Raw genomic sequence first — 12603 nt, forward strand, 5'->3', positions numbered from 1 at the left:
GACCTATTTTTAAAATCCCGTTTTCTAAGTTTGTAACAGGATGCAAGTTACTTGACTTCTGAGCTCTCCTTTCCTCATCTATGAAAGAGGGAAAATAATTTATAGGTTTATGATACAGATGAATAACAAAAGGCATATATGTGTTTCTGACGTGTAATGGATGCTCAATAAAAGTAGTAATAAAATAATTTGGGGAAAGGCAGTTATAAAGAGAACCAGACTATGAGATTCTCTTTAATTCTTTTTCCACTTAAATAAGAAAACACATGGCCAGGACATAGTTGACCATCAAAGGATGTTAGTTACTCTTTCATTTAACATTTCAAGTTATTGTTTGGTTTCCAGGACTGAAAAGACATGTATATATTCTTGACTCAACATTCAACAACAGATGAGGCACCTGTGTGGCTCAGTTGGTTAAGTGTCCAACTTCAGCTTAGGTCATGATCTTCCTGCTCGTAAGTTCAAGCCCCACATCAGGCTCTGTACTGACAGCTCAGAGCCTGGAACTTGCTTCAGATTCTGTCTCTGTCTCTCTGCCCCTTCCCTGCTCTCTCTCTTTCTCTCTCTCTCAAATAGAAAATTAAAAAAAAAAAAACTTTTTAAAACTTTCAACAATAGATTGCCTCATTGTAATGCTTCTGAAATATTAATGTACATGTAAATGACGTAGGAACATTGCTGAAGTGCAGATTCAGCAAGTTTGGTATGGGGCTTGAGTTCTGGTTCAGTAGGTCTTGCATGGGGCCTATGACTCTGCATTTCTAAGAGGTTCCCAGGTGATGCCTTTAAGTTGACTAACTGTTCCCGCTTTGAATCTCAAGGACCAGACTTTTGAGAGAGAGTAGTATTTTTTTTTTTATTTACTTGGGCTTTTCCTAAAGAACAGACTTCATTGTACTCATTTGACCTCGTTGGAGAGCCTTTTCTGCAAACAGTTCTTCACTATCCCGCAGGGTTCTGGCATCTGGGAGACCCCTCAGTGGGAGCAGTGACTAGGTATGAACTTGGGAACTATTTTGGGAGATAGGAAAATGCAGGGAATTTGGGGGTCTGTCGTTTACTGTTAACTACTATAAGAGTGCATTAGAAACATTCAAATTAGGCTTTTTTTTTTGCATTGTAATTGTTAGACCAAGTCCTTGGTTGATAAGAAAACAAATTCTACAATAAATCAAACGTATGAAGGAAAGCCAAGGCATTTTTCTTATCTAAAGAGGCTCTGTGGTCTGAAGCACTGAGAAAAAAGTTGCATATCAAAAGGCCTGATCTTTATTCTTAATTTTGTACCAGACTGAGTTTTGCACTAGAAAGGGTAAAGCAACCCAGTTCTTTCATTTAATCAGAAGTTCCTGGTCCTATTTGTAATCCTATACTATTATTTTTCAGGACCTGAGTCTTGATGGAGTAGCCAAATCCCAGTGGGATTGAGTGATCCATGTGTGGTCACTCAGCTCATCAGCAGGCTTGTATTTTATAGTGCTTTCTTGTGGACTAGGATTCCACTTCAGCCCTCCTTCATGGAATGTTTCCTAGAATATATGCTTTCTGAACAAACTATGCAGAAGAAATTGTCTTCTAAAGAAAACGCCAAAAGGAAGAATGGATGAGTCATTGCTACTAACCTGAAAGTGTCTGTTAAAATTTTTATGTATACTGGGGCACCTGGGTGGCTCAGTTGGTTAAGCGTCTGACTTTGGCTCAGGTCATGATCTCGCGGTTCGTGGATTTGAGCCCCGAGTCGGGTTCTGTGCTGGCAGCTCAGAGCCTGGAGCCTATTGCAGATTCTGTATCTCCCTCTCTCTCTGCTCCTCCCCAACTCACGCCATGTCTCTCTCTGTCTCAAAAGTAAATAAACTATAAAAATTTTTTTTACATATACTGAAAATAACAAAATGTTTTTTACTCTAAAGAATGAGTATATCCTAGAACTAATAGGGATTTTAAGACCTCCAGAATTTCTGAGAAAAGTGTTCAGGGAAAACACAAGTAGGTAAACTTTGCTATTGTTTGAAGCCTCATTAGGTGGGAATTGTAAATCCAACCCTCCTCATAGGTTACAGAGGAGAGGAAAGTAGCAACTATCAATATGTCGAGTCAATGTTCATCTTGAGAGGATCAGCACACCCATGCTATGGAATATTATATAGCTATTAAAATGAAATATATAAATGCATTAAAAATGCTATGAAATGAGTACAAAAATGAAGTGAAATAGAAGATTATCTGTGATAAATTGTTTAGAAAAATCATGGTGCAGAATACTATTCAGAACATGATCTCTATGTTATAAAAACCAACACAAAATCTGTAAACGCATGGGTATAGGTAGACCCCTTGGTTAAGAGCTAGATGAACATATTGCAACTGTTAGCAGTAGATTTCCCAAGGTATTAAGAGTGAATAAAGAAGGTTGAGAATAATGGCAGGGTGTGGGGGAGAGGGGAACAGAGAGGCACATTTACTTTATTCATATCTGCATTGTTTGGAATTGTTCTCATAAACATGTATTTTTATAATATTTTATATAAAAATCTTTGTATCAGAAATGAATCTCTGTGTCTGGTGGTTTGAAGCTCATTCTACAAAGAAACATGATGTCAATCAGCAAATAATGCAAATGACAAGAATTCCTCCACCTGAAGAAAATCCATAAAAATTATAATATGAATTGTCTCACACCTGTAAATATCAGCTGTCACATGTCACAGACTATAGGAAGAGATAAAAATGAAATCCAAAGCTGCTATAGATGGAAATCATTACATCTAGTTTGAGTGGGCTGATTGCTAACAGCAGAAGGGAAATGTGTACAGGTAAAAAAAAGATGCTGATGGTATGCAAATATTTTCATAATAGTGTGAGAAAGATATGCTGCTGCTCTATTATGATACTTAGTCTCTTAGATACTGATCGTTGTCCTTACATCTTCCTTATAAAGCATTCCATCCCAACATAGAGGAGAGTAATTTCCATGGAAATGAATCTATTAACTAATGAACACATTTGTACTGAGAACTTTCCTCGCTTTGGCAGCACATATACACTTGTACTGAGAACTTCAAGTATGCACTGCTCTAGATACAGGGTGGGGGAGAGGAGCACAGAGGTGAATGAAAGCCAAACATTGCTTCATGATGCTTATAAATTCATGGGGAGCTAAGGTAGTGCACTGGCTCTGGAATGCAGTGGGTCTGTAGTAAGCACACAAATGCATAAACTAAACTAGGACTTCAGAATAGAGTGGTTGGATGGTCCCTCCAAGGAGAGGAGTTTTGTTTTCATATTCTGTTTTGTTTTAGAGTAGAAAAAACATCTGACCATCATTGCAGGCAGAGGGGTAAGAGTCGGTATGAAGAGATAACAATGAGGTAAGAGAAAGGAGGTGATTAATAGGAGGTAATCCAGGGAGAAGCCTAAAGAGAGCCCAGGGAGCAAGAGTTGCCATGAGAAGGAAGGATACTATGCAAAATATGTAAAAGAAAGAAGAGGGCCAGAGTGGTGAGGAGGAGATGCTCTGAGGTGAAGGAAGAGTAAACCGGAAGAGTCCACTTACAGCTTTGACTTTCTCAGTCTAATGGGAAGTTACAGCATTGACAGAATGACAGTCTTGGTAGGCTTAGGGACTGTAGAAAGACTTGGAACAGCCTCTGTGAAGAGTATAAGTCAACCAGGGATTAGAACTTTTGGGTAAACCTTGTAGGGCAATTGCTGGATTGTAGGGTAGTTCTATTTTCAACTTTTTGAAAAGCCTCCATACTGTTTTCCAGAGTGGCTGCACCAGTTTGCATCCCCATCAACAGTGCAAGAGGGTTCCTCTTTCACTGCATCCTTGCCAACATCCTTGCGTTGTAGATTTTAACTATTCTGACAGGTGTGAGGTAATATCTCATTGTAATTTTGATTTGTATTTTCCTGATGATCAGTAATGTTGAGCATCTTTTCATGTGTCTATTGGCCATCTGTATGTCTTCTTTGGAAAAATGTCTATTCATGTCTTCTGTCCATTTTTAAACTGGGTTATTCATTTTTTGGGTGCCGAATTTTTTAAGTCCTTCAAATATTTTGGATACTCACCCTTAATCAGAAATGCTATTTGCAAGTATCTTCTCCCATTTCATAGATTGCCTCTTAGTTTTACTGATTGTTTTCTTCACTGTGCAGAAGCTTTTTATTTTGATGTAGACCCAATAGTTTACTTTTGCTTTTGTTTTCCTTGCCTCAGGAGACATATCTAGAAAGAAGTTGCTATGGCTGATGTCAAAGAAGTTACTGCCTGTCTTCTTTTCTAGGATTTTATGGTCTCACGTCTCACATATAGGTCTTTAATCCATTTTGGATTTATTCTTGTGTATGATGTAATAAAATGGTCCACTTTCATTCTCTTGTGTGTTGCTGTGCACCCTCATGTTTATAGCAGCATTGTCTATAGTAGCCAAATTATGGAAACAGTCAGGTGTCCATCGATTGATGAATGCATAAAGAAGATGTGGTATATATACACAATAGAATATTATTCAGCCAGGGGCACATGGGTGGCTCAGTCAGTTAAGCATCTGACTTTGGCTCAGGTCATGATCTTGCAGTTCGTGGGTTAGGGCCCTGTGTCAGGCTCTGTGCTGACAGCTCAGACAGCCTGCTTTGGATTCTGTCTCCCTTTCTCTCTGTCCCTCCCCTGCTCAAGTTATACGTGTCTGTCTGTCTGTCTGTCTCTCTCAAAAATAAACATTAAAAACATTTTTTAGAAAAGAATATTATTCAGCCATACAAAAGAATGAAATCTTGCCATTTGCAATGACATGGATGGAGCTATAGACTATAATGCCATGTGAAATAAGTCAGTCAGAGAAAGGCAGATACCATATGATTTTACTCATGTGGAATTTAAGAAGCAAAACAAATAAGCAAAGGGGAAAAAACATAGAGGCAAACCAAGAAATAGACTCTTGACTATAGAGAACAAACTGATGGTTGCGAGAAGGGGGTGGGGGGCTGAAGGGATGGGTGAAATAAGTGATGGGGACTAAGGAGTGCACTTGTCATAATGAGCACCAGGTGTTGTATGAAAGTGAGGAATTACTATATTGTACACCTGAAACTAATATTACACTGTAGGTTAACTAACTGGAATTTAAATAAAAACAAAAACAAAAACAAGTCAACCAGGGAGGATTTAGAGGGTTGTGGAGCATCACTGAGGTCCCAGCTGAAGTGGAGTGGCATGAATCTTTAATGAAACTAATAAAAAGAAAACTTTTGCGTTACTTTTCTCTGGCAATGTGGCAGCTAGGCATAGAGGCATGGAAACTCTGGTTGGCCGGAATGCATGTTTTGTAGAAATCAAATGATTCTTAAATTGAAAGCCATGTATGAAAATTTATTGGAAATTAGTCGAATAATTGCATCATTTCAGATTTCACTTTGTCAGTGTTTCTTTCCCCTTAAATTTTATAGTTAAATCAGATAACTATATTTCCTTAAAGAAAGGAGAACAGTATCCTGTACTTCAAATGTTAACCAACCAAGTAATGCCATTAAATTTTCTAAAGTTTCTAGCTCATAGTTGCTTCTCATACATTATGTATTTTTAGGCTGGAAAAACTAATAACCTCCTTTTTGGAAGACCAAGATCCGGAAAGTAGACTAGAGGTTGGCACTGATATGCGTAAAATTCATCACTGTTTCCATTATTTAAAGGTAAATTTAAGCATTTCCTCTAGTAGAAGCCATTGTCTGCCATGTTGAAAGTGCAATACAGTTTGCCTAGTTGACCAGCTCTAGGATAAGACCCAGCTTCTCATGTACAGAATGGTATGATCTTCAAACAAAGCTGGGATTATTACTGAACTTCTCCAGAGGTTATATTTTAGCTGCCATTGAATAACTTGTAGTTACTTTCCCAGAAATCTTTACCTTGTACACAGGATAATTCCATGTTCAAGAACCTTTTCTTTTCAAGATATATAGAGAAAGTTGCATCCCATGTTTCCCCCAGCAGTTTAGATTTATCCATATAAACCCTCAGATTTTCTCTGCCTTACATTTTACCCTTTCATGATGACACAGTGAGAATATCATTAACATTTATTTCCACCTCACTTGTGATTTGGCATTCTTCACTATGATGGTAAGCATTTCTTGTGAGTCTGCTATAGGCCAAGCACTGGGAAAGCAAAATTGAGTAAGGAAGGTCATGAAGAAGACATCAATGGAAAGAAAAATTATAACACATTATAAGTGCTATTGTTAAAAATGTAAATCAATGTGGAAACTAATTTGACAATAAACTATTAAAAAAAAAGTAAATCAAATAATATGGGGTTAAGGAGAAAGAGAAAGAAGTTCAAGAGGAGATAATGTTTCAGTAGGAATTTCTGGGTTTAGGGTTGCAGAGATATGATAGCAGAGAAGAGGCTGAGCAAGGGGAGGGGAGAGGCAGGGAGAAGGTGGAGATGGGGCTAAGGCCGCTGCATGGCAGTGACAAGGAGGCAAGAAAAGACATGCATGCCTCATTTGTGCAAGGAATTGTCAAAGGGGAGAAGAGTCCAGAAACTAAGAAATTTGGAAAAGATGGGGGCGCTTGGGTGGCTCAGTCGATTGGGTGGCTGACTTTGCCTCAGGTCATGACCTCACCTTGTGGGTTTGAACCCCACATCAGCCTCTGTGCTGATAGCCTGGAGCCTGCTGTAGATTCTGTGTCTCCCTCTCTGCCCCTTCCCCACTCACGCTCTGTGTCTCAAAACTGAATAAAAGGTTTTTTGGGGGGAAAAAAAAAGGAAAAGGAAGAGATATGGACTGTAAACTCCTATTTCATCTTACAGAAACTATTGAATGACAAGAAGATCCATGGAAAAAGCACAGTCTCTTTGGAAATCAAAGATCAAGACTGCCAAGAACCGTTAAAAGAGGAAGAATATAAAAAGCTACGAGACCTTCTACAGCAGAGAGATAATGAAATCAGTATCCTTTCTGAAGTGATCAGGAACTTACCCTCTACGGGCTTACAAGAGGGAGTAAGCACACTTCTCTGCCTTACTCTGGCCACATCACCTGGGTCCCTGCTCTGCTTCTGGTTCACACTGCTTCTAGGTCCCCGCCCTGCTTCCGGTTCACACTGCTTCTTTCCATTTAGAAGAGATCCCTTCCACAAACAAAATGTAGTGGCTAGTGAAAAACACAGTTGCTATAAAAGAAAAAAAATGTACTTTGTTTTTAGCTGGATACATTTACATTATCAGGGATATTTCAGTTTATTTGAAAGTGGTCTTTTTCACACCATCTCTTAACATTAAGTTTTGTAGAGAATATATAGTTTTGGACTACTCTGCTGTGTTCTTTCTGTTTTAGTTCTGAGCCAATAAGTTAGCGGGTTATCTTTAGCTAACTGACCGGACACTGGGCTGACCACAGCCTCACCATGGTCCAGAATTTGTGGCTGGTGTGTGGGCGAAACTCAAATGGTGGCTGAAAACTGACAAATGGTATTTAGCTTATGAAGAGCAGAGATTGATTTAAATGTAACTTTTTATTTAAAAGCCAGATCCACTGCTTCGGGTTCCACTTACAAATGTTCCCAAATTTGGAAGTGAGTGAAGAGTGTTCAAGATAGAAACCTTTTTGGCTCTGGGAGGCAGCGTGGCTGGAGTCTGAGAGCGGGGAGCTGCCTCCACTGGGACTCAGTGGTTCCTTCTGAAGAGCTCCTGTCGGGTGGGTTAGTCCTCAGGTCTCCCCAACATTTCTTTGGTATTGTTCTTGCCTTATCTTTCAAGCTTGTACAAGATTTGACATTGTTGATGCATTTGCAGACTTGAAACATGCACAAGAAGTTATTTTGATCAGTCTTTATAAACAGGTATTTTTGTTTATTCATTTTTCAAAAGCACCAATGGGTCTTTTGGCTTCAGTTAATGCGAAAAATGCATAAAAAGAACCTACATGAAGGACATCCAGTAATAAAGAGGTAAAAGCAAACCACATGCAAGGTAGGCACACTGCCTGATTGACCTCAGTCTCTAATTTGAGCCAAGTATTAGCAGGCCCAGTATGCCTGATCCAAGTGAGTTTTAGCTCCTTTATTAGCCAGCCAGTAGCAGTAGGGTCAGCCTTGAATTACACTCCCCCGTGAGTCCTTGTCTGTGAGCGCTGCCCACAGTATCACCCTGCATTCCTTTCCTTCTCTTTTACCCTATCCATCTCCAGGGATGCTCCCAGCCCAGACCTCAGCCCCGGCCCCAGTCCCAGTCTGAGCTCTACTTCTTTTCCTAGCTTTGATCATCTTTATGATCTGCTCCCCCTAAACATTCTGACCAACTTCTTAATTCCCCTCTGGGCTTCTGAATGTGTATGCCTATAGGAGGAGTGAGATGAGATAGGACAGCGAGGGAACAGTCTGGGCTTGTGCATGTGTGTTTATTTAAACAAGGAAGTGACTGAGAGATGTACATCATCTCCCTCACTCACTGCCACATCCAGGTACCACTGCCTGTGTGGTACGCCCTCGGTCTTTACTGGCCAGGAACAACCTGAGCAGAGTCTCCTCCTTCTGAGATTCATATTCAAAGTGATGGTGTGTAGGAGCCATGGTGAAGAGATCAGTGAACGTAAAGCTCATGTCCTTGCTCTTGGTGCATCAGCTCTACAGCTATTCAGTGAAGCTCTTTCTTCCCCTTCAGTAGTAGGACACTAAAGCCTTCCCTGCCACCCTCACAGTGCTGAGCAAAGCTAGGAGGGTAAGTGAACAGAAAGTGCTCTGAGCACTTTGGTGTTCTACAATGGGAGATATAACTCTATATGCAATGGGCAAACTCAGAAGGAAAAACAGCAACTCAGATTTACTCATTACATAGCTTATACTTGTCGAGGGCTAATGACCAAGAAAGGCTGTTGAAATTCCAAAGATTCTCACAGCCAAGTTGGAGGATATTTTCATATGTTGTCTGTAGAATCACGAAGGTGAAGACTGACAGGAGGAATGAGAAAGAGCTAGTTTATAGGAAAAACAGGTGGTAATACTTGAGCTCAACAAAAGACAGTAATGCAATCAAAATGACAATGAATGACATTGAGCATTCTTCTTGGAAAGGGAGAGAAAATGGTGTCATTTCGGTGACATTATCAGTCTGAATAAAGTTCAGACACTCCTTCACGAAACATGTAACAGCGTATCATTTAGTACCTGGCACAACGAAGGCCCAAGTCAACAGAATGGGCAGGGGAAGAAGACAGGAAAGGTGGGAAGAAGGAAGGCAGCCAAGAAGATAAATCCGTACTCTCATCTTTATGAAATGTACATCAGAACGCTTCCTGTCCCTACTAAATTCTGCCAGGACCTGCTATACTTAGAATGAACCTCAATCAACTCCTTACTCTGGATCACAGGACCCTACGTGATTGTGCACCAGCCAAGCCCCAGATTTCACATACTAGGTCTCCATCCCAGATATGTTAGGCTTTGGTCACAGTGTCCTTTTTGTTATTCTTCTAACACCGGGTTTTCTCATCCTTGGCACTATTGACATTTTTGGCTGTATAAATTCTCCATTGTGGGATATTTCTCTCATCATGGTTCTGTGTGCATCGTAGGATGTTTAGAAGCCTCTCTGGCCTCTACCCTCTAGACTTCAGCAAAAGCACCTGCTCCCCACTGCAGTATGACAACCAAAAATGCTTCCAGACACAGCCAAATGTCTTTTGGGCAGTAAAATAGCCCCTGTTGGGAACCACTGCCAAGGCCCTTCTCCTAGGGTTTTAGCACTAGCCAGTAACTCTGCTGAGATACTCTTCCTCTGGCCACTGCTTCCTGTCATTCAGATCTCACCTTAAATGTCATTAGGAAACTCTTTTGTGAGCACCCAGTGTAGAGTAGCCACTCAGTCATTCTTGACATGTTATTGTTTTTAATGTTTATTTATTTATTTTGAGAGAGAGCAGGCATGAGTGGAGGAGGGGCAGAGAGAGAATCCCAAGCAGGCTCCATGCTGTCAGCACAGAGCCCAATGCGGGGCTCGATCCCACGAACTGTGAGATCATGACCTGAGTTGAAAGCAAGAGTTGGTCACTTAACCAACTGAGCCATCTGGCACCCCTCTTGACCTTTTAAAAATTATCTAGCCCTTTCCTTTTCTAATGTTTGGTACGTTGCATGAGATCTGTCTTTCCCCAGTAGGACATCTGCTTTGTGAAAGCAAGAAACCAGTATACCTTTTCATTGTTCCATCCCTGTTCCTAGAAGAGTGCTTGGCACATAGTACAAGCTCCACTGAATACCGCTGAATGGGTGAGTGAGTGGGTGTTGCCACTGCAGCGTGTGAACCGGTCGAAGCACCTGAAGCCTTTGTTAATCAATTCCATACGAGGCAGAGTGGAAGATATAGGCAGAGCTCTGTTCTTCTCTGCCAGGACAAGGCCCAGACACCACCTCTGGTAAGATCATGGTTTTCCTAGGCAAAGAGTGGAAGCCACATAAAGGACTGTGAGAGAAAAAGTGATTATGCTTCTGGAAATCTCCCAAGAAGTTGGAGTCAGAGCTGAGGAGAAGGATGGAGTCTAAGCAGGCATTTGAGCAGCAATCTTCTCTCCCCACCACCTCCATATTTCCTCCCTCCTATTTTAGTAAAGCCATCTCGAGGGATGATGGAGACCTGGGATTCATCTTGCTGCATATGCAGTTGGCATTCTGGGCTTCTCAAGAGAGATTTTAGTCTTGTCCCTCAGTGACGGCAGAGATCCTTTAGAGTTCTCAGCATCTTGAGCCTGAAAGAACAGCTAAGTAGGGTGGAATGCAGTGATGTTATCATCAGTGCACCTAGTATATTGAAATGGCCTGCAAAAAGGTGCATTTTAAAGTAATGTATCTGTTTATAACTTTTTTTTTCCCTTCCCTTCTCCCATGGTCTTTGGTTAAGTTTCTCAAGATCCACATACGAGTGAAAACATATATCTGTCTTTCTCTGACTGACTTATTTCACTTTGCATGATACCCTCCAGATCCATCCACATTGCTGCAGATGGCAGGATTTCATTTTTTCTCATTGCCAAGTAGTATTCCACTGTATATATAAACCACATCTTTATCCATTCATCAGTTGATGTACATTTAGGCTCTTTCCATGATTTGGCTATTGTTGAAAACGCTGCTGTAAACATTGGGGTACATGTGCCCCTATGCATCAGCACTCCAGAGGGAAGCAAACCATGAGACTCTTAAATACAGAGAACAAACTGAGGGCTGATGGGGGATAGGGGAGGGGAAAGTGGGTGATGGGCATTGGGGAGGGCACTTGCTGGGATGAGCACTGGGTATTGTATGGAAGCCAATTTAACAATAAATTATATTAAATAAATAATAAGTAAAGTAAATGTATCTGTAGTAAGAATTCATCTTTTCAGTTCCATTTGGGGCCAAGATTCAGAGATTTTTTTAAGTGACTTTAAGTCCCATTTTAATGTATGCTATGTAAACACGTGCTGAACATGGGGCTGCTCTGGCCCCCAGAACCCATCTGGCTGCTCTGCCAGCTAGACAGATCCGGTGTTCTCCCTCTCCGCTCCTGCTGCCTCCTGAGCAGCTTCCTGGACTCAAGTCCTACTTACTCACAGATACATACATCCCTCCACTGCCTGCTCCCACTGAGTGTCCATTTTATTTTTTATAAACCCTTTCATAAAAATTTTAAGTCATTACAGGTTTAAACTCAGAACATTTTAAACGCCTTTGGGATTGCTAATTTTTCATGTAACGGTGCCATATTGAAAGACCAGTAGCTTCCTAAACCAACTTTAACTGGATAAGTGACTTAAGGAAGTTGAAGTCTTCCTTTAGTGGTCTCTTTACCACATGACAAATAGCAAATATTATTGGGAATATTAACCTCAGTTGAGACATTAGTGGTTTTTTTAAAATGTTTATTTATGTTTGAGAGAGAGAGACAGAGGGTGAGCAGGGGAGGGGCACAGAGAGAGGGAGAGACACAGAATCTGAAACAGGCTCCATGCTCTGAGCTGTTAGCACAGAGGCCCAACATGGGCTCAAACCTGCAAGCAGTGAGATCATGACCTGAGCCAAAGTCAGATGCTAAACTGACTGAACCACCCAGGCTCCCCAGAAACATCAGTGTTTTGATCATTGCAACTTAGTATGAGTCACTGAATCCTTAATCAAGTTCCAGATATTCTGGTCAATATGCTAAAGAAGGAAAAGAAGAAAGCTCAGGATGCTCTCCATTCATCCGGTATGGATAGAAGTGAATGTGGACGCTCACAGAGCTCTCCTTTTCCACCTGGGAACCCAGAAGGTCTGAGGACTTGGCCATCCTCAGCTCCCACACAGGTCCAGGACATCAGCACTTCTGCGTATAGATCTAGTTTACTCCACAGAAAAACAGGTCAGTTATATTTATTTATTAATATAAATTATATTATGTTGAATATAGAAAACATAGGCTTAAATGAGAAAATATAAGCCATCATAAATGATATGTCTATGGAAAAGGTAAGTAAACATGAAAAAGATTATAATTTGATCATTCTGTTTATCATTGTAATTCTTCTTATTGTTATTATTACTAATATTTTTGAGGTTTTAAAGTTGTACTAGCAGCAGCT

The 12603-nt window shown here is 40.6% G+C and overlaps 1 protein-coding gene across 1 annotated transcript in view; it reads left to right on the top strand.

The window, feature by feature from the left end:
• The window catches only part of LOC144232125 (kinesin-like protein KIF6), a gene marked incomplete at its 3' end in the record, with an annotated part of 187123 nt that extends 174740 nt beyond the window's left edge, over nucleotides 1–12383 (top strand). The window contains exons 11-13 of the mRNA XM_077764825.1: nucleotides 5592–5697; nucleotides 6822–6960; nucleotides 12168–12383. Coding sequence (XP_077620951.1) covers nucleotides 5592–5697; nucleotides 6822–6960; nucleotides 12168–12383 — 461 coding nt within the window. The remainder of the gene's footprint in view (nucleotides 1–5591; nucleotides 5698–6821; nucleotides 6961–12167) is intronic.
• Between the last annotated feature and the right edge of the window lie 220 nt (nucleotides 12384–12603).

This window comes from Crocuta crocuta, unplaced genomic scaffold (assembly GCF_008692635.1).
Source record: "Crocuta crocuta isolate KB4526 unplaced genomic scaffold, BGI_CrCroc_1.0 scaffold44, whole genome shotgun sequence".
Lineage (NCBI taxonomy): Eukaryota > Metazoa > Chordata > Mammalia > Carnivora > Hyaenidae > Crocuta > Crocuta crocuta.